The following is a 23,210-nucleotide window of genomic DNA, read 5'->3' on the forward strand; positions in this document are numbered from 1 at the left end:
AGTGTTTATTGGCTGTGGATACATTAAAGAGCAAACTGACTAATGTTTATTTAACCTCTATTCTATATTAATATAATTTGCATCATCAGATATCTTAATACTAATCAACTAAGATGTAGTTAAATGTATTGAAATTACTATTTACATTTAAAACGTGAAATCAACCTATATTTTATTGCTACTAATATTACTTTGGAGTGATAGTATTCTACTGAACTTCATTAGAAAAACAATATTTAAAAAAAAACAAACCTCCCATCTGTCTTTGCTGATGTTAACAATGAAATGAATTCTTTCTCTATGGAAGTGTTTATGGTGAGGGAAAGAAGAAACGAGAGGATCAACTTCCTATGATTAGAGATGACACAGGATTGGCTACAAGTTAATCATTATTGAATCTGGGTGGGTGATTGGAATATGGAGGTTCACTGTGTTCTTCTCTTTCCCTAGTGTTTGAATTTTCATTAAAAAGCCAAAAACACCTTTGAATGAATTAAAACACTTACAAACAGTCCCATTTATTCATACATTCACATTATAGTTCTCCTTGAAAAGGAAGGCTTAGAAAACAGTTAAAAGGAAGTGCTGCCATTTAGATTTTTTTTTTTTTTCCATGAATATTGACTTTTTTCTTAGGCAGCCATCTGGTGGCCAAATGCTGTAAAGCAATTATGCTGAATGAAAATACAGGCAGTGGCTTTGCAAATAGGATAGTGTGGAGAATTCATGACAGATGTATTGTTGTAAGAATAAATTGGTAGCCGGATTAAAAAAGGGGAAAAAGGAGTAAAAATTAATATTAAATGGATATAAAAATAAATAATCTAAACTTAAAACCTGAAAAACAAAATGTTTACATGGTTCCGAAATGCCATTCCAATTTTATGTATTTTCTATAGATTTAAACTCATATTTATCATAATTACTAAAATCACTTGTCAAGGTTATACATAAACTACAACAGCCAATATTTTGAGTATGGAATTAACTGAAACATGTGGGTATAGGTAGCTATTAGTTATTTAGCACAGGTATGCATAATAAATTTTTTTGTCAAGTTTCAACTTCATTGACTTATTACTGATGAAATATTCATTTTTCCCATCATAACTTATATCTGTATATCTTTTAACAATCAAGCTTATTTTCTATCACCTTATCTTTCCCTTTTTTAATATAGATAATTATAGTGAAGAGATTATTTTTTATTGGGGGAAAAGACCCTAAGAGCTCAAATAGAAAATGATTCAAAATTATAGTAAGGTGGATTGAAGGTATATGACTTGGACATCATTTTTATGACCCATAAGGGACCATATTACATTAATTTTCCATCTACTTCTTTCTTTTTTTAATAAGTTTTTTAATAGATACAAGAACAATTATGAATTTCATAATTTCTTTTAACAAGTTAAAAGAAACATCAAAATAAGGTATTTCTAGGGATCAAACTTGATCATCATATTGATTCGAAATTATGGCCCTGACCCCTCTCATCACGAGAAATTTATTTGGAATTCTGTTTCCAAAGTTTTAGCCATAAAATCTCTGCCACAGAAAATTGTTCCTGATTGAAGCAAAATATTTTTTTCTGGAGATCTTGGACTCAGAACTTTGGTAATACTTTCTCACTTGATGTGGCTAGTTCAACCAATCACACACTTGGAAAAAGAATCTCAGGCAACTGACCTGTAATTTAAGAATCTAGAAGGAACTACTGTTCTTTAAGTTCTCCACTTCCTATTTTAAATCAGATGTGGGCATCATTTAGCCCAATTCTTCTCCGTCCTCAATCTACTTCGTACCTAGAACATTCTTAAACTCCTTCAAGTTCAGTCTCCTTTATCTGATTCAGTTGTATTTTTCTAGTTTGTATGAAGCAGAGGCAGGGGGAGAGTGGTTCTTTAGGTCAGCTTCAATGGCAACATTTCCTTTTAATTCAGTGGGAGAATGCTAGTATTTATCAGTGGTAGAGGAAAAGACTATTATAATTCATGGGAATTTGTATCCTGGTTTAGCAGGCATTTCACACAATCAAAAAGATCAGGTCATTAAATCACTGGCTCAAAACCTTTAGGCTGGCTGAATGGTAAGTTTGAATACAACTGATGTTTATATATTTTTCATGCTCATGGCTGTGCAGAACCAATCTTTAACACATAGCTTTACACAAAGAAATAATACACATTTAAAAATAAACACTTCACAGTTTACTACTTCTTTGTTGGGCTAAGCCATCTAAATTAATATAAGTATTCATTTCTACTCTTATCAAAAGTACCATAGGGATTATAAAGAATATATAAATGTCCTGCCTTTGAAATAGTGTGCTAACCATAAAAACACAGTTCTAACGTGCTTTATCTATTTGATTGCAAAATGGGTGTTTTTCATGTTTTAGTTATATAATTGATAAATATTATTAAATAAAATTCCTTAACACATAATGCTTTGAAATGGTTGGGATCTAATGAAACAGAGAGAGCTCAAAGATATGAATATTTCATGTCAGCGCAGAATACTATATTTTAATTCCCATCAACTTGTATCTACCAGGGCAAATTGTGTGAATTTGTGTGCCCCATCTCTAAGGGCAGCCTATACAAGTGTAGTGGATAAGCAAGCCCTGTTCGTAGTATGGTGGTTTATTGAAAGTCCGTTCTTCTCTGTTGATTTTTATCAAAGCCTAGATGATTTACTCAGGTGTGGAGTGACTTTTGCTGCCAACATGGTGGTTGTGGACAAAGAGAGTACCATGAGTGCAGAGGAAGACTACATGGCCGACGCCAAAACAATTGTAAATGTGCAGACCCTTTTCAGGTAAATATCTCAATAACTCAGCCCTGTGGCCTATTTACTGCTAATATTGGTGAAATATTTGACTCTGACTCTGTATATAAAGAATGAACATGAGGTGCTTACACTGAAGTTATGTTCATTCATTTGATCCTGAAGCAAATGCTTATTTAGCCTCCAATGTAGGACTGGTACCGTATGGTTAATTTCTAACTCAGGATCATTCTTTTCAAAGCAGATAGAATAACAAATCTGTTTTCTGGTGTAGTTTAACGGTAACAAATTCTAAATCCTGTGGAGTTGCAGTCAAGATTTATGACAGATGAAGTGGGATCTAATTTTGGTTTTATGCCTGGCAGTGGCCAAAAGTATGCATTTACAATCTGGATTACTAAATGAAATATTGTAAGGCTGTGAAAAGGTAATTTACCCATGTTAAGAGCCAAGTCATAACCTTATCCTCACTATTTTCCTGTTTTTCATTAATAAACTTACCCAGGTAGGAATTTCCATTATGATTATCTTTGGGGAAAGAAGAAAACTAGAGAAAAGTCCATGCTATAAGCAAAGTCAAAATTACCTCTAAATGAAGACATCTTTGTCACTTGAAATGGTTCTTTCTGAAATCATTTTAAAATGTAAATATCTAAAAGATCATTAATTTAGTTTTGTGAGTTTTGTGGAAGTCTAAAGGAACTATCTGAGGTACCAGATTATGGAAGTAAATAAAACAGTCTGAACTCCATCATCATCTCTTGTTCCACAGTTAATGTGTTAAACCTTCATCTTGTAGCAAAGCCTGTCATGAGGGTAGTTACCAATTTGTTGTTTGAGTTCAGAATTCAGAAGAGAAAGCTAGATGTGAGTCCTACTTAAGTTGACTATTTATTATATGCTCTTAGGCAAATTATTTCCCTTCTCTAAACCTCAATGTCTTAATCACAAGGTTGTTTGGGATTTAAAAATATATACTGCTATAGGGGCGCCTTGGTGGCTCAGTGGGTTAAGCCGCTGCCTTTGGCTCAGGTCATGATCTCACGGTCTTGGGATCAAGTCTCGCATCGGGCTCTCTGCTCAGGAGGGAGCCTGCTTCCCCTCTCTCTCTCTGCCTGTCTCTCTGTCTACTTGTGATCTCTCTCTGTCAAATAAATAAATAAAATCTTTAAAATATATATATATATACTGCTATAGCACATGGTTGGTAGTTTTCAGTTACTCTATGAATGTTGGTGACTGTAAATATTAGCACTATCATGATCACTTTCATGTGATAGAGTAGAAAAGCCACAGACTTTGGAACAGTATAGCAACAAACTTCATCTGGCACTTCAATCCCTGAGGTTCCAGCAGATACATGTGACTTTAAGTATATTTCTTAACCTCATAGAAATTCAGTTTCTCATATCTATAAAAGGCATGTGGAAAATAATTAACCCTTCCTGCAGTGTTAATGTAAGGACCAGAAATTAGGTAGGTGATGAATCTGTCACAGCATCTGGAAAATTTACTCTGAACTTGCATAAGAACCTCTTGTTCCAAAAGGAGGAAAATGTACCCTCTAAAACTACTGTAATGTGGCAGTTCATTTAGAATATAGCTAACTAGTTATTGAGCTAAATGAAATAGTACATTTAAAGGTTGCATAGCACATGTTTAAAATATGACATATATGTAAGTAATTTTTCCCCCCTCTGGAGAATGAAAAAAAGAAATTACAAGTGGAAAATTAATTCAGAGAGGGATGAGATTTATAGCCAGAGAACAAAGTGAAATCGTACTTTTTGGTGGAAGCATGGCAAAAGTTAGTTACATTTTTAACAGAGGAGGATCCCCAGTCTGTTTGATGAAACATACCACTTTGATTTTCAGCCTCTCAATGCTTTATTTCTATTATGCTTTATTTTTTGTTATGGTAAAGTTTCAATTGATTTGACTTGGCTTTTATTATATAGTTTATGAATGAGTTATTTTGATTTCAAGATAATAATAAATAGATAATAATAAATCTCCATCTTACTGAAAGGTGCAAAGGCTCTAATCTTTTAAAACCAACTGACCAGAATAACTAAAAGCAGATACCTATGTTTTGGTACTATCATCATTTCACTAAGTATGTAACAATTTTTTTCAGGAAAAAAAAAATCTGTGAAACTCTTTAATGGAGTAGTCCTTGAGCTGGTGGTCAGTGCATGCTAAACTAGGCTAGTCTTGCATAATAAAGTACAAAAGTCAGACACTGATAGATCCCCGTGATGTATGGAATGTTGCTTATATAGACAAATGACCAAAATCATGCAGATTTGGCCATTTCATTTTATAGATGCAGTCAGTTACCACTTTTGAGGTCACTTTCCCACATTCCTTGATGATTTGGGTTCCTGATTCACTGTGACTCTTGAAAACCCTGTTTCTACCATCTTTCTTGATGATTTTAACAATTCCATGTAGATGATCCTTTCAATGTCTTACCTCAGCCACCTGTTCTCCTGGTTATAGCCTTTCCCTTGAAGTACCAGTAACATTCCCCTCCATCCTCTCAATTTCATTTAGGTCTGGGAATACTACTGCTTATTTTCTGCTTCAATTCTTCTAATACCTCCAATTTTTAATAGTCCTGTGTCTCCACTGGAACATACTATCCACTGGATCAAATACCTTTTCACTGTCCTTAGTCACCTGAGAGCTTTTCTTCCCTCCTTACCAGATTAAGTTCCAGATCAATCATTATAATCACTCCTGTGCTGAAACCCTAAACAGATAATTACTGATTATCTACTGTGGACTAATACCGATCTCAACTCTCCTATTCTCCCTTCCTCCACTCCCAGTTTTCTTTCAGGTTCTCTGCCCACTACCTTGCACAAAATTCCTTAAAGACAGATGACCAGTTCCAGAGGCAGAATCCAGATATCCTCATAAGTGTGCAACAGGCAACCAGAAATCTCATCCCAGTGGCTGGGTACCAAGCTATTTAGGATTAAAGCGTAATACTCTATCTTCAAGGGAATGTTGAGTATAAGAGAGTGAATAGTGTTAAAAATGATTGAAGAATACAATTTAGGTGATACAAATGGACTTTATTTAACACTTCATGAAGTGGGCAGTCTCCATTCCTAAGGTCCAGAGAGGGTGGGCGGCAGGAAGCTCTTATAGGATAAAGAACAAGGAACAGGAAAGAGAAAAAATGAGTAAGGAACAAGGAACAAAGAACTAAGTGTAGAGCCCAGGTTTGGCTTGGCATTTGGGGCTTGGCTGACTGGGTATATTGTGTTTCTGGTCAAGTAGAGCATTCATGGGTGTCAAATAACAAAACTAAAACAATTTAGTAACAAGCTTGATAGCCTTTATTCAAGGGAAGACAGCCTATGGATTGGGCAAGTACAGTGCCTCACATCAGTGGGACATTTATCCGGAGAGATCCAGGGCAAGAGTGAGATTTACAGAATGTTAGAAGGGGCACCTTGTAAATAGGGCATGGCGGGCTAGGAGGTCAGGCATTTCCTGGTCAGGCTAGTAGGTCCTGTTCTCTAGCATAAGCTGAGCTAGCTACAGCTGATTTGGAGGATTGAGATTGGTGTGTATTAGGTTTCCTTAATAGGTATTCACTGTAAGTACTTGGGACTTAAGTTTAGATTTGTTATATGGGTGGGGCCTCTGAGGAAGCCTCCGAGTTGGGGTCCTGATATGCAAATTAATTTTATCACAGAGACACACAAAAGTTAGAATCTATGTTTTAGTTTCCTGACATAGCAACCCAGCAGGAGAAGCTCCGTCTTGGGCCTAGGAATTTATTTCAATAATAGTATCTCTAAAATATCTCACCCAGTCCTTCTATCTTCATGAATGTCATTAATTTCCTCAAAGGAGAACCAAATTCTAATCTGCTTGGCCTCTGTATGAATTTAGCAAACTAAGGTGACCTTATGCTGTTGCTCCGCATGGGACGATGCTACATTTTGTTTTAGCATTTGTAAAGGACTGTGAAGCTCTTTGGGCACATGCCATTTCAACTTGATTATTTTGACATTACATTTTGATGCGGGGGCATTTTGACTTTTGCTTTCTCAGCTTTTAAAATGACTTAAGGAATATGTTAGAAAAATCTTCAATCTGTGCTTGTATTAGAGCCCAGGAGACAAGAACGAGATGGAATTCAAGTATGAAATGAAAGTAACGAGGCTCTGGTTCACAAATTATTGGTATAACTGGTATCGCCTGTTTTGCCAGTCTGGGGTAAGGTTAAATTTGTTGTTATTCAGAAGCTCACATTGATCACTTGAACCCCTGCCTTACTAGGGCATACAGCTTCACTTGGCAAGCCTTTATTCCTTCCAGATTGTTCAAGGACCTTTCAGAGTTATTCAGTCCCAAAAGACCAAAGGCAAAAGTAGGAGAATCTCATTAATGCATTAGCAGTATAGTTGGGGGTAGGAGTGAGGTTTAAGAAGAGTTAGAGGAGAGCTAGGGGCATGAGAAGGACACCTTTTCATCTGGAATTGCATTTATAACTTAAACATATTTTTGTAATTGAAAACGACTACACAGTCCAGTGTGTCTTTATACAGTGTGGCAATTATGGATTCGCTGGGTTGGTCCCTGCGTATTTCTTCCAGAGAACCCACTCAGGAAGTATTTTATTTTCCACATTCAGAGTCTAGAACTTGGCATACAAAGTTTCAAGACTCAAATACTATCAAGTATCACTCCTGAAGTTTGTGCAGTTTTCCAAATTGAAAGACCAGCAAGTCCTCACTTTAAAATTTAAGTTTCTCTTCCTAAAGTTTTACCGAAGAAGTACCTGGTATGTTTGAACATATTGCCTGTTTTTACATTTTTATGAAGAAGTGTTAATCTTAGCTAAATTTAAACAACTATGCCAAAACGTGCAAAACGTGCCTTGAATTAAAAACAACTGCTTCGGGGCGCCTGGGTGGCTCAGTGGGTTAAGCCTCTGCCTTCTGCTCAGGTCATGGTCTCAGGGTCCTGGGATCGAGCCCCACATCGGGCTCTCTGCTCAGCGGGGTGCCTGCTTCCCTTCCTCTCTCTCTCTGCCTGCCTCTCTGCCTACTTGTGATCTCTCTGTCAAATAACTAAATAAAATCTTTTAAAAAAAATTAAAAAAAAAAACAACAACTGCTTCAAAATGGCTATGTCAGACTAAGTATCAAAATGCTCTACTTAGGGAATGTTTGGCGTGTCAATGGCATCTCTCATTATCCTCATTTAGCTGGAAAAAAGCAGCATTGAAGGCAGCTTACTGGCTCATCCTATCTTATATAGGAAAAAAAATTGGCTGATTCAAACCAAAGGCCTTAAGTCTGTGCATCCGGAAAAGAAAAGGCGAGAAAACTTTCTCTGGAAGTTGAGAAGCAGAGAATTTTCTAGAGAGCACACAAGATAGTTAAAACATTAGTTTAATACAGAATGGCTACGAATGTAAATAGTTACTAATGTTAAAAGATAAACTAAGGCATACTAACAATTGTTAAGAGTTTATGTGAGTAAAAATCGGTTCAAATCTGGCAGTGCCAAATAGGAAGTGGTTAGAAACTCTCCAAGGACAGGAGTTAGGGACTCATCGAGAAGAGACAGAAGCAAAGCAAGGAAATTATTTGGCCACAGCTTAAGTGGTTTTATTTGAGAAAGCCTAGCTGACTGTGTGGATGTCCTTTGGTTTTGATGTCTTAGCCTTGAGACATTTATAGGCTGAGGTGTTGGCTTGCTTACGTAGGCTGCCAAAGTGTTAGGACCTTCTCAGTCTAATGGTCTCTTCATTTAATTGATTTAGCATCGATTTATCTGCCTTGTAAAAGCCTAGGAGTGACTTAGTTCAGAAGTTCCTTGGGCTGATATTTTAATATGAATATATTTTTGTGTTTGCTTTTCCCCCTAAAATTTAGCTGGTTAAACTGCTAAGATAACTACTATTAGTGCTCTGTCAGTGGAAACATTCATTCCAGTCATGGATCTGTGATGTGTTTGGAAGGAGAAATTCCTGCATTAGCCCAGTACTGGTCAGGTGGACCTCTACAAACACCTACAGCTTGATTTATCCACGGGGTATTACTGAGCAAATAGTGAGTTTGGGGCCTCTACAGGATGCTGTCTATGGCTGCTGTGATGCTGAAGGCAGACAATGATCGGTCGTGATTAAGGCGTCCTGGCTTTGGGTTGCTGGTAGTCTAAGCCGGGAACATGAAACAAATCATTTAAAAATTGAACTGGAGAATGGTAAGTGTGGCAGCTACCGAAAAAAAAAAAAAGAATGTTATATACATCCAGACAACAAGAATATATGATCTAGTCCAGTGGATCAAGGAACAACTCCCTGAGAAATTCATCTTTCACCTGCAAGTTAGACTAAGCCGGCGAAGAGAGGAGGCGAGCATGCCACATGGGGGCAGCATAGCCAAAGGCTCGAGGTCCTGGTTTACAGAGCTTCGTAGCAAGTTGATCTTCGTTACAGGAGCGAACAGGAAGGAAACCACTGAAAGATGGAGTTTTAAAATATTGTTTTAGCTACAATGTGAAAAGTGGTTTGCGGTGGGAGGGGGTGATAGTAACAGCAGGGAGAGCTGGTCATTTAAAAGATTTGCATCCCTAGGATGCTAAGAGCTTAAATGGCAAGCTAAAAAATAAAAATAAAAAAGGGAATATTGTCTTCAGCTTGGCACAAGTAGTCATAGTCTCATTGAAGAAATAACATACCTCTACACCTGGAAAATGACATAATTGAAAATATTGGTAATGAATTTGTAGAAATGCAAGAATGATTCCTTTATATAGTAAAAAAAATATTTTTTTATTCTTTTGATTAGTTTACATGGATAAATTTAAATATAGGACATATCTGATATTTATTATGGTCTCGTTTATTACTAACTCGGACTCAGACCTAAAGTATTTAAAAAGCGTTTGTAAAAAAAATTCATATTTCTTTTAGTGTTGACAGTCAATTGTAGTCCAAAAATAGTGTTTCATATATTTAAGTGTGTGTACCTATATATAAAGTATACTCCCATTACTCAGAAACATCATGCCCAGCCATCCCAACAGATCGAAATTTATAGTGTAAAACAATAGCTGAGTACTTTTATTAAGATACTGTAAACATTTTCCAGGTTTATATGTCCTTGTGTTTGTTTTGCTTGAATATATAATTGCAGCTAGTCCCAGAGTTCTCCCAGTGGTCTGGGAAATAGAGTGTATAGTGTGTTTTCCATCTCTGTATTGGTTAGTATAACAAGGCATGTCTGTCAAAAATACTTTTTGAATAAATTAATTCAGGCAGAGAACTATTCCATAGAGATTTTGTACATCTCCACAGTGATAGTCACATCACTCAATCAGAACATAGATTCACTTCTCCGCCAGTCCTACCTTTCAGAAAGTGGTTGATTTTCTGTTTCTAGAGTTGCTGTTCTTCTTCTCTTCGATCTCCCGTTGGATTTGTAGGTGTTTGCAATCTTTAGATAAGCTATCTAGCTGATCTCCCGCTACCTGAAGTAGTCTCAGCCTGCTACTTCTCCGCCATCTAATTGTAGAAAAGTTTTAAATAGAAAAAACAATATTGTTTTTCAACTGTAATATTGCTTTAATGTGATCCTCATATCTAGGGAAAATAGACTTTTTACGTCATTTTATATCTAAGATATCTTATAATCAGAATGTGTTTTAGGCCATGTTAAGACCCAGAAATAGAATTATAGATGAGTATTTAAAAGATATATAATATAAACCAAATATAAACCAAATTTATAAATGTATTATAATTGAATGTGAATAATATTTTGTAGGTATAAAAGGCAATGCAATAAAACATTTCAATATTTAAGTCTTATTTAGTTATAGTTATAGATATAGGTTATAGTTACAGATTTTCACTAGGTGGCAGACTTAGGTAATGCATTCACTTTCTCAGTCTAAACCGTGGTATAGGTTCATTTATATAGAACAGAAATGGTACATTATATACATTTTTTTTGGTTCTATCTAATTTCCATTCTACAAGTCACTAAAGTACAATGACCAGGTCACCTAATCATATTACCACTCACTGTAACTCAGACCTCCAATATATAGCTACATATATATATATTTCTATTTGATATAATGTGTTAAAAAGGAATTATATCATCCAAGTAATCATAAATGTATCCAAAGTTAGAATAATACTATATATGGAAGATAAATGTATATTTCTCAGAGAAAATGAAAATTTCCCAAAAGATGAAATAGCTTTTCATTGGTTTGCAGCTACATTTTTCTCACAAATTACTTTTCTGGCCTTTTCTCAACACTATTTTCTCAATACTATTCTAGATGCTTCTCATGAGCTGTCCGTTTACTGGTGTCTTAATGCTACATAATCTGAGAGGACTCAGCCAGCCATATTTATCACCCCTAGAAAAATATGTACCAAAAAATATGTACAGCCTTATAATTTATAATTTTTTTAGTTTCCTATAGGTAGTAGAGCCTAATTTAAAGGCAAAATTTCACTTCATACTTGTTTTTATGTCTTAGAGACCAGAGCTGTACGATCACAAATGCTTGATAATTACTTGTTAACGTAGGTGTTAAATATTGCCCTCAGTAAATAAAAATAACAATAATGAAGTTATGATGTGATAGTTATTATCATGTATGCATGTGTGCAGGGGTGTGTGTGTGTGTGTTTTGGGGGGAAGGAGGTGTATAGGAAGAAAGCTAATGCTTTCTTTAGAATCCTTTTAGAAGAACACTATCAACTGAGCTTTGGCCTCAATTTGTTATAATGAAGTGTTATTTCAGCTAAAATATTTTCTCTTCTCAGAAGGTCATTATATCAAGATTTGACATTTAAAATTGCATGCTATGAGGATAGGGAACTTAGAAGATCAAAGAACTCATAAACAGCAAACTCATCACATGACATCTTTGTCAATCAGTGTATTCATTTATAAATTTTAATTTTAACATTATCCACAAAGTCACCTTGTAACTTCTTAAATCAGCTTCATGAGTTTCTATTCTCTGCCACTTCATAATTGTAGAGAGAAATGTCTAATGAAAGCCAAATCACTAAATTTATTTTTCTTACATTGCTAAAGTGTTGGTTAAAATATTCTTTGGAAAACAGTGTTCCGTTTTTCTTGCATTATATGGACAGTTTTTGTGGCAATGCCTGCTGTTGTAATTGCATGTACTTTTATGCCTAAGGCTAGGAAACACTTACTCATAAATATGTTGTTATACAAAAATGCCATATTGGATTGTTAGCATAATGCAAATGTTCTTTGTGTGTTTGTTTTTTTTAATGTAGGTTGTTTTCCAGTCTCAGTATTATCACAGAACTTACCCACCCAGCCAACATGAGATTCATGCAATTCAGAGCCAAAGACTGTTACTCTCTTGCTCTTTCAAAACTGGAAAAGGTAAGACTTCATATTAAGGAAGTTGCATTTAACTATTTTTCCTGAAAAAGCAACTCTGAAATTCCTATATATAGAAATGCTATGAGGTAGTAAAAATAAAATTACTGTTTTGTATTCTTATTTTGGAACTAAAATCTTAATTTACAATTTTTTAATGTGAATTGATGGATTTGAGCCACTTGTATCACAAGTGAACAGAATGAAAATATCTTATTCTCTCATCATCTATTATAAATTCAAAGCATGATCTACGAAAGAGTTAAATGCAACAAGAATGCATATACTCACTTATAATGCCAGTTATGTTGTTAATATCATGAGTGCTATATCAAGAAACCTGTGTTTATAGAGGGCTTTTTAAAATTTATTTTAAAATAATACTTAAGACCTTAGAGAAGTTGTAGGCTTTGTTAAAGTTAGCTTCCCTAATGCCACCAACACAATCTGAGACAAAGCTGAGTTTATTGCTTCCTTAGATAAGGGAGACGGTCACCTCAGGAGAGCTTTGGCAATGCTTCAGAACCCCGGAAGCAAGGTCAAAGTTTCTTGAGTACAGGAAATCTTATTTAATGAGGGTCTTTGGAATGGGGGGTTGATTAGGTTTGGGAAGGGATCAGGGTAATGTGAATGGACAAAGTAGGATTGTAAAGTCATGTTATGTGGACAGAGAGGTGTGGTTTCCATTCTTAATGTCTAACCTGAGTGTGGCTGTAAATGGATTTTGTATCAAGCATTTACTTGATACTAGTACACAGGAAGACTTTGATGTAAGAGAAAACAATGAGATTCAATCTTATTCATGTGAAAATGTGTTAAATCTATGCCATCTTTATTGTTTATGAAAACATAAGAGGTGCAGATAATGATGCCTTATATTTGTTAGTGTTTGGTTAATTCAGTTTTTCATTTAATTTTGATTACCTGTTATGCCAAACACTGTCCGAATTCCTAGGAGACATATTGCTGAGTAAGGACATTATTGCAGTCTGGTTTGTTGATTTCCATCTTCAGTCAGAGCTGGTCACATCTGTTATATTAGTAGAGCCTTCCCACTGTTCCTTTATAGTCATAGTTAAGGTGTTTTTAGGCACTGCCTTCAGAAGAGGAAACTGAGTGTAAGACAGGTGAAATAATTTTTTCAAGATTATATAGCTCTCAAGTTAGTGCAGTAAGAGAATCTTTTTTTTTTTTTAAGATTTTATTTATTTGATAGAGAGCACAAGTAGACGAAGAGGCAGGCGTGGGGCAGGGGGGAAGCAGGCTCCCTGCCGAGCAGAAAGCCTGATGTGGGGCTTGATCCCAGGACCCTGGGATCATGACCCGAGCCGAAGGCAGAGGCTTTAACCCACTGAGCCACCCAGGTGCCACAGCGCAGTAAGAGAATCTTAAAGACATTAATGTTCAGGACAGAAAACTTCCATTATGCCACACTACGTAGGAGTGGAGGCAAGCTTGGCTATATTGGCTCAGCACCCACAGGCAAACCCAGTTATCAGGAATCCAGCTGAAATCAGTGCTGACATGGTATCTGATGCTCTCTCTCATGTCATACTAGGATTACCTAGTGATGAAGAGTATAGGCTCTGGAGTCAGATTGGTCCATTTCTCTACTATTGTCTGGGAATGGAACCTGGCTAAATTATTTACACATTGATAGCTTTGTGATTCTTCTCTAGAAATAGTGGTAATAGTTAAATAATAGGGTCATTGCGAAGATTATACCACATGATCTATCCAAAACACTTAGCCCAGTTTTGGCATATAATAAGTATCAAATAAATGGTACTACAAACATAATTATAAATTATTGTGGATGTCACTAATCACTACTCCATTCTATGTATTCAATTTTATGCCAAGTGAGTGGATGTTTGAAGATCGTAATTGTGGAAGATGTTTTTAATAGTGTTGAGTGTGTGTGTCTATATTATTGTGTGTCTATTGCATTAGGGAAAAAGAACAATATGAGATTTTAATATTTGTTGGGGAATTAATAAAAAATAAAGTCTTCTCCCAATCTAGAAATGTTTTTTACAAGTGTAGGAAAGTTTTACTTGAATAAACATTAAACCAGAATGATATACATCTCAAGAAATCCACTAAAGAGATTGAGAAAAACAGAAAGGCATCTCACTCTTTTATATAGCTAAGCAAATACAATTTTTGCATACATGTTAATTGTCATAATATAAAGGAAAAATAAAACTTCTTGTATCTTGGCAACAAGCAAGCAGTTAAAACTTGCAGCTGGATACGTAGACTAACCTCCCAAAGAGACAGAGAGACTGGACGCTTTAAGTTCACATTTCAGAAAGATAGTTCTAAGACTTCCAAGAAAGACTTCACTGAGGTACAAAACTGGCTAGAGATTATTCAAGTTTTCAAAAGCTTTGCATCCTTCTGAAAGCAAAAGAGAAAGGATTTACAATTGCAAGTTTTCTAAAGGAACTGCTCTAGGAAAAAGAGGAGGAAATATGTAATTTTCTTCTCTTTTGGCATCAAGGAAATTCATTTATTTTTTAGATTTTTATTTACCCTTACATATACTAGATATTTCCCAAAAAGAGTAAAGGAATTCAGTATATCCCTTCATTATTAAGGAATAGTGGGTCTTGGGGAATTGGAATTGAAACCAGTTGGTTTGGAGGTTATAAAGCCATAGAAATTTTTTTTTTTTCAACTCAGTTATTACCATTTTATCCATGGAAATAGTGGTTTTGTCACACAGAAACCTTCTAGACTGTAGTGCTGTGATGGCTTAAATTGTGTTCCCCCCCCTCAAAAAAAGATGTTTTGGGAGTCCTAGCCTCTAGTACCTCTGGATGTGATCTTAGTTGAAGATAGGGTTTTTATAGAGGTAATTGGATTAAAGAAGGCCATTGAGGTGGGCTCTAATGCAATACAACTGACATCCTTATAAAAAGGGTAAATTTGGATACAGAAACAGACATAGATAAATGGAAGACAATGTGGAGAGTCATCCACAGCCAAGGAGAGCAGCCTGGAATAAATCCGTTTGCTTACAGCCCTTAGAAGGAACCAATGCTGCTGACACCTTGATTTCAGATTTCCAGCCTCCTGAACTCTGACACAATAAATTTCTGTGTTTTGAGCTACCCAGTCTGTGGTACTTTGTTATGGCGGCCCTAGTAAACTAACACATGTGCCATCAGTGATATAGTGATGGTTAGTTTCTAATCCATGCTTTTTATCTGACATAAATATAGCTAACTAGTAATTGTCTTTCTATATTTGTATTCTGGACACAAGGAGATATTTTTAGGCTTGGGAAATTGATCTTTATTTCTAGTATTGAATAATATTCCAAATTTATTTTTGGCTGAAGAATGGTAGATTTTTTTAATCTTTTGAACATATTTATGAATATCCTTCTATTCTATCCATAATTAGATGCCTTTGCACCTTCACAGATAAAGCCTTCACCTTTAGAAACATAATCAAGGTTTTGAATTAGAAACAACAGCTTGGCTGCTTGACACACTAAGTGGTTTTCGTTTGTGCTAGAATTTGTTAGAATGAGTGTGGGAGATTAGATTGCATTGACCCTGGCTCTTTTACTTGTGTCATGATTACATTTGGGTGGTTTCCTTGTAGACCTTGAATTCTAATAGAACACTGGTTGCCACTAGTAATGGAAGTGATAATCTGTAAGAATTCTCTGGAAGAGGCCACACACTGAAGAATAGACACAATAGTAACTTCCATGAAGAAAAGGAGAGAACTGAGAACACAGAAGGATCACTGGTCCATGACATGATGTGAACAATGAATGATTGTTGAGGACCCACATCTATTCTTGGGAAAAGGAAATTCCTTGATTATTCCTTGATTATTTTTTGAGATTTGCTCTCTTGAGGAATTCCCTTGTCTGTTGTTTTATGTGACCCTTGTCTCACCTCAAGCTTCTTCCTGAGCTATTTTTAACCCTTGTCACTTTAGGAGTACATACTTCTTGCCGCCTGTGTGAATGTTTATCTTGCTTATTGCTTATCTAAGTTTGGAAAAAAAAATCTACAGATTTTTAAGCTTATGAAAGCATTTTCCCCCTAAATTTTTAAAGATTAAAGATTTCTTAGATGAGTCTGCTAATTTCTTTCAAAAACTTGATAAACTTCTAGTATACTTACTTCCCTAAATTTTTATGACCAAATGCTCCCCAAAGTTCCTTCTTAAAAATAATTTTTTAAAAATTTCTTTTCCTTCTCAACCCATTCATCTCTCTCTTTGGAAGCTACCTTAAGGTTATTGAGACAATAGTGCTGGGTTGGACTTTGCTGTTCAGTGCCTTGCATCAGTTTTCTCTCCTGTTGGCATTCAGAAGTGCCAGCTTTTTTTTTTTAAAGACTTTATTTATTTATTTATTTATTTTTAAAGACTTTATTTATTTACTTGACAGAGAGAGAGAGATCACAAGTAGGCAGAGAGGTGGGCAGAGGGAGAGGGGGAAGCAGTCTCTCAGCTGAGCAGACAGCCCAATGCAGCCTCGATCCCAGGACCCTGATATCATGACCTGAGCTGAAGGCAGAGGCTTAACCCACTGAGCCACCCAGGCATCCCCAGAAGTGCACAATTTTTAAATATTAGAGGATTCTAAATCTCTGAGTTCCCCATTTATTTTTAGTCTGTACTTGAAACTAATTCTTGCTTGAGCTACTATCTATATTAAAATGTACAACTAAAGGCAGCAAATAACAGTATATACACACCAGTATTAAACAGATGGAAGTTTTTAATGGATCGGGTCTGAGAGTGACACATAGACTTCCACTCATATGCCATTGGCTAGAACTCAATCATATGGCCACACCTAACTTCAAGGGGGATTAGGAAATGTAGTCCAGTCATATGCCTATGAAGAATAAGACAATCAATTTTGGTAGACAGTCCATATTCTCTGTCACATGCAATATGCCACAAATTTATGACATTTTCAAAATATTTTCTGAACATCAGAGCTTTAGCTTGCATTTTCCCTTTCATCTGATCTCTCGCTTGTTGTTGTCTACTTTTGTTTTGAGTTGTTTTGTTTTATATTATCCTTTTTGTGTTGGATATTCCCATTACCAACATCGTTTTCCCAAAAGTACTTCCCATGTTTGATCATTGGTCATATTGGGTCATTGACGCTTCCTCTAACAAAATAAGTGTCGTTGGCATCAGAAACACAGTCTAAGAGCTGAGTGAACATGGAAAATGTGACAGGTAATAACAAACAGAAAAGAGGAGGACAGCAATAGGAAAAATAATTTTTCATCTCATTTTCCTATAAAGACTTACTTCATCTCTTGTTTTGATGCATTTTGTAAAAAAGCCTTTTATTCATGCTTATAGCAATTTACTTTAAGACTATATTCTTTAAAATTGCTCTTGAACTATCACCATTCTCCAATAATGATCATAATCACACTTGAGCTATCATATGGTAATTGCACACTGATGTAAGAAGCAAAATAATGAAAATGTGAGGTGAAAGGGTGATATAATAATATATATATATATATTTGATCTTTGTCCCTGGTTCCTGACACGAAGCTTCAAAAACTCTTGGAATTTATTAGTAGTCTTTTTCATATCTTTCAGCCATACCTGATTTTATGCTAAGGAGGCAACTCATGGTGGATCCTCTAGATAGCTTTAGGATGAGAGCTAGAAAAAGTAACCACATGATTAGAATATTGAAACTTTCAACATCTTCATCACCTTTCAGACCTCCATGGACAGCAGAGGGGCTGGACGTTGAGTTTAATCATGTGGCCAGTGATTTAATTAGTCATGTCTACATAATGAAACCGATAAAAACCCTGAAAAACAAGACTTGGAGAGTTCCCTGGTGGGTAAACATAATGATGTACCAAGAAAGTGGTGCGCCCTGACTTCATGGAGACAGAAGCTCCTGTGCTCAGGATCCTTTCGGACTTGCCCTATGTAACTTTTTATTTGCCATTTATGTTTACTCTTTATAATAAAATGATAATCATTAAGTATAGCATTTTCATGAGTTCTGTGAACATTCTAGCAAATTATCAAAACTAAAAGGAGTTGTGGGATGCCCCAAACTTATAGCAGGCTGAACAGTTGTCTTGGGGATATCTGGGACTTGTGGCTGATGTCTGAGATGGGAGTCGTCTCATGGGATTGACCCCTTAGCCTGTGGGGTCGGAGTCATCTCTGGGTAGTGTCGTGATTGAATTGAATTGTAGGACATCCAGTTGGTGTCAGAGAATTGGTGTCAGAATGCAAAGAGTCACGTCTGTAAATCACATCACTTTGTAGTCAATGATAGAGCAAAATAATAAAAATTGAAGACTGCATCTGGGAGAAATAAGTGAGACTCAGATTTATTTTTTAATATATTCATTGTGTAAGCAAGTAGCAAATTTTATATATTCTCAATTTAAATTCAAACTAGTAAATATTTACTGAACACCTGTTATGACCCAGATACCTTGTTTAATGCTAGTGGTTACCAACAGAATAAATACATGCAATTTATAATTTGATGGGAGGTATAGATATATAGGAACCAACAAAAACACATGACCTTACTTTTTTCTGTCCAAACAAGTTGGACTACTTTTTATTCATAATCAAAGTATTAGAATAGCTGAATGGAAGTTTGTTGCTATCTGCCTACACTGGATTTGATTTATTAGGACACTTTTTATTCCATTTTTAAGAAAATATTTATCATTTTACCATGGCTGTCCAGAAAGAATTTGAAGAGAATATTGATATTAGTTTCTATTTCTTTTAAATGTGGAAAAGCATTACCTGATATACTCTAGAGGAGTGATAAAATGTTATTTATGTGGATAATTATTTTAATATTTAAATTTATCTATTAAGAATGTGCAGTATTATGATTTCATACAATATGTCCAGAGTTGCCATAGGCTGAAGGTTTGTGTCCCTCCCCAAAATTCATATGTTGAAACCTAGGCCCTGATGTGATAATGTTAGGAAGTGGGGCCCTTGGGAGTTGAGTAGGTCATGAAGGTGGAGCCCTCATGACTGGGATTAGTGCTTTTATAAAAGAGACCCCAGAGAACTCCTCCACCATGTGAGGGCACAGGGAGAAGATGGCTGCCTATGAACCAGTGTAGGGCTCCATCTCACAACCCCAAGATCATGACCTGAGCTGAAATCGAGAGTCGGATACTTAACTGACTGAGCCACCCAGGTGTTCCCCCCAATCAGTTTTTTAAGAGCATGACGTATGCAACAATCCTTTGGAAATAGTCTGAAAACCAAAAAAATAGTCTAGACTCAGCTGTGAGTCATTCATTTGCACAGCTGTTAGTTTTTCAAAATCATGACATAGTTTTCATCAACAACCCTTCATGTCATAAAACTTCCACAAGAAATGTATGTACCCTTTGTTTATCTTCTAAGGACTCAGGTATATTTAGGTATTACCTTTAAACTCATAGGCCTCCTTACTTAAAACTAGTCTCTTGAATGATGCTTGTATTCTTAATGAAGGTAAAGCAAACTGTTTTTTCAAGTACCTCTCAAAACATCACGTCTACACTGATAACCTAGTCAAACACAGTGGATTTTCTCCTTTAATTATTATGTTTCAGCATTGTTTTCTAACTATTTTCTATTTCTATTCCAAAATTTCCCCCAGTTTGGACTGCCAACTGCTTCTGCAGACAGTTTGGTTGGTTCTAATTCTTTATCTCTTTTCAGTGAGGTACCAGCATTTCACCAGCTGTTTTGCTTTTCAGGCCTTCCTTCATCGTGGCGACTATGGTTGATTTAGTCTGTTTTAATAATTTTTAGAATTATAGTTGTGTTTTATGAGTCACAACTTCTGAAGATCATTAAATAGTACAGAACTTACCTTTATTTTTTAAAAGTAAATATACGTAGTTTGTTTTATATTTTTACAAAAGCACCAAAAAAGAGTAGTGGCTTGTTTTTCTCCAAACCGAAGCAAGTAAAAGTATAAATGTTTTAAATCTCTTATTCTATAGAAAAGAAAAAAATAAGATCCTGCACCTAGAATGCAAGGTTGCTTCCTATTTGGCAAAACCTTTCTTTTAAGGCTCAGCTGTGATGTCATTTCACCATTCCCCATCCTCCTTAGGTTTCCTTAATACTTGGACTTCTATGGGCTCACATCACATGGCTTTGTAGATATTTGATTTTAAGCCTTTCTTTTAAGTAAAACTGAATACCTGCCAAACTGGGATCTTTTGTTAATTACCTCTTTCTACCAACCTAGCTCAGTGCCTGATATATAACAGTTAATAGAAAAGTGTCTGTTGATTACACAGCTTCATTTTTCCCAAAACCATGGGAATATTCTGTAGCCAAAGCTTCCCTCTATTTTTTTTTTCTTAATTTAACACACATTGTAAATGTGCTATTTGTTTACTGTGTTATTTCTGACATAAGTCACTATTTAAACAAGATGTGAGCCAACAGATCCCTGGACTCATTTCCAACAAGTATCTTATCTTCCAAAGTGGAAATCAAGAGCCTGACCATGCAATTAGGTGACACAGATAAATAAAATGAATCATATGTACGAAAGAATGAATCTCATAGGAAGCAGATGCTTTCAGTTCTGGCCAGTTGTTGATATAACCTCTGATATCAGATTTTCCAAATTTAAAAGGAATCAGAAATTTAGACTTCTATGTTAAGTGTTGGCACTTGTTAGACCTCAGTAAATCTTTGCAGGCCAAATGTAATTCCTCTGTACTTATGATCTGAACTCTTTACTGCCAATGTATAAAACTTCTAGCTTGCATGTTGCCTTTGTGATACAGAGAGGTAGATAAATGATTTTGTCACAATATCACATTGGAATGGATGGTAAGACTAAGTATTAGTCATCTCTAGTTCTTTTTTTTTCCCCCATATATAAAAATAGCACTTATAAAGTGCAGTTTAAGGAATTAATCCAACTTCTTCATCATCTAGAAGTAAAGAAAAAAACTGTAGAATGTATTCTCATCGGGATGAAATGAGTTACTTGAGCTCTTACTTTTTAGGGTAACTTTAAAACTAGTAGGTCTTGAAAATAGCGTTGTAAAATCTTTGGTGTTTTTTCTCTCTTGTAAGGAAAATTAATAATAAAAAAGAGATTTAATCACAAATGCAGAATTATTCACATAAGCAGAACAGCATTTCTGGGTATGAAAGGGTTTTCCGAGGGTGTGAAGCTTACTAAACATTTAGAAAGTGAGGAGGACTTGCAGAACTGATATTAAGAACAGTGAATTCTCTAAGATGAAAATGTTATCCATGCTGATGTGGAACCTGAATCTGGGGAAAGAATTTCAGTATTATTACCAGACAGCCAGTCTGACTCAACAAAGTCCATGCTGGGGAAGAATGGAGAAGTCATCTACAAACAACCTACGTGCACTTTCAAACTAAGTATTCTTGACACCTAGGCTCCCAAATTAGAGAATATACTATGATAGAATGGAAACAGACAAAAATTGTGACACCACATGCTTATTTTACCCTTTAGCCTCTCCCTACGTCTCAAGTGAGGATATTTTTATAGTCTAGACAGTCTTCTCAACTACATCAATGTGTTGGATGTGGTGGAGTAACTCCTCTTGCTACTTGGAAGGGCTGAGTCTGTGTCCCAACTAGTTTGTCCAGGGGATGCCTGGGGGTCAGGTCACCCTTGTGCCTTCACAGGAAGCAACAGCAGTAGCCCTCTTTCATTCCTTGAGTAATACATTTTGGCACACAGTTTTAAACTCTATATGGGAGGCTTTCCTTCCCTGGAGGAGCCTTGAAATTTGCTACATGAGAAACAAGTTTCCTTCCATTCCCTCAAAGAGCAAAGACTGATTTTTTTTTTAATTTGCTTTGCTGTATCTATCTTTCCAAGTAAACTTGGCAACAAATAAAACCAGCATTTTGAGATTACTGTTTGCTAAGTGCAGGATTAATTTGGATTCTTAAGAAACTCCTTACAATCTTTGACAAACATTAGCTCTCATGTCTTCATTTATTAAGGGAAGATAATAGCAACAGAATTTTTCAGAAGAACTCCCATACACTGCGATATGCACATATGCTATTTCTTTCCTTTGTCTCTTTTTCTAGGCATTTACAGAGTATAGTTGCAGTTGCAATTTGGTGTTGCTGGTACAATTTAAAAGGCATTTAGTGAGATGAAAACTCACATGACAGAAAGTTGGAAACCCCTGGATGTGGTGGCTCCTACTTGCCTAGTTTTGTGCCTTCGCATATGAGAATATTCAAAAGCAAAACTCCCAGGTGTTAGGATATATTACGTGGCTTTAGGCTTTGGTTTTTGTTTTGTTTTGTTTTTGTTTACATCTTATTAAATGCTTTTACTGTGTTTGTTCTTTTTGTTGTATTACCTCAAGTCCTTTGCAGAAATATTTATGAAGAGTAAATACTCCTAACGATGGAGAACAAACTGATGGTTACCAGAGGGGAGGTGGGGAGGTGGTTAAGTAGATGATGGGGATTAAAGAGGGCACCTGCTGTGAAGAGCACTGGATCTTGTATGCAGGTGTTGAATCACTAAACTCTATTCGTGAAGTTAATATTGCACTGTATATTCACTAACTGGAATTTAAATAAAAACTTTTTTAAAAAGAGTAAATACATGTTTAGTGTAGGAAGGATTAACCTTCCTCAGTTATTGGGTATTTTCATTGATTAAGAAAACTTGGTTATAAATATTAAAAAGAAATATTAAAAATACAGCTATATTGCCGTATTATACCACAATGTATAAAGAAATGCCCATTCATAGCTAACAATTGTATAATGAAAATATCTCCTTCACATGCATCAGGAAAACTTAAGCAGGGAAGCATAAAATATAATCTCACAAATTTTTCTATTTCAAATTTCTGAACAGAAAGAACGAGAGAAAGGTTCTAATTTGGCCTTTATGTTTCGACTGCCTTTTGCTGCTGGGAGGGTGTTTAGCATCAGTATGTTGGACACTCTTCTCTATCAGGTATG

At 35.7% G+C, this 23,210-nt stretch overlaps 1 protein-coding gene across 3 annotated transcripts in view; it reads left to right on the plus strand.

Annotated features, from left to right (window-relative positions):
- The window catches only part of LOC111151086 (potassium sodium-activated channel subfamily T member 2), a 349,819-nt gene that overhangs the window by 269,216 nt on the left and 57,393 nt on the right, over positions 1-23,210 (plus strand). For all 3 annotated transcript variants that reach the window (XM_022508845.1, XM_022508846.1, XM_022508847.1), the window contains 3 exons: positions 2,686-2,820; positions 12,101-12,212; positions 23,104-23,205. In XM_022508845.1, the coding sequence (XP_022364553.1) occupies positions 2,686-2,820; positions 12,101-12,212; positions 23,104-23,205 (349 nt within the window). The remainder of the gene's footprint in view (positions 1-2,685; positions 2,821-12,100; positions 12,213-23,103; positions 23,206-23,210) is intronic.

The sequence above is a fragment of the Enhydra lutris genome, unplaced genomic scaffold (genome assembly GCF_002288905.1).
Source record: "Enhydra lutris kenyoni isolate GAN:26980312 unplaced genomic scaffold, ASM228890v2 scaffoldscaffold25, whole genome shotgun sequence".
Taxonomy (NCBI): Eukaryota; Metazoa; Chordata; class Mammalia; order Carnivora; family Mustelidae; genus Enhydra; species Enhydra lutris.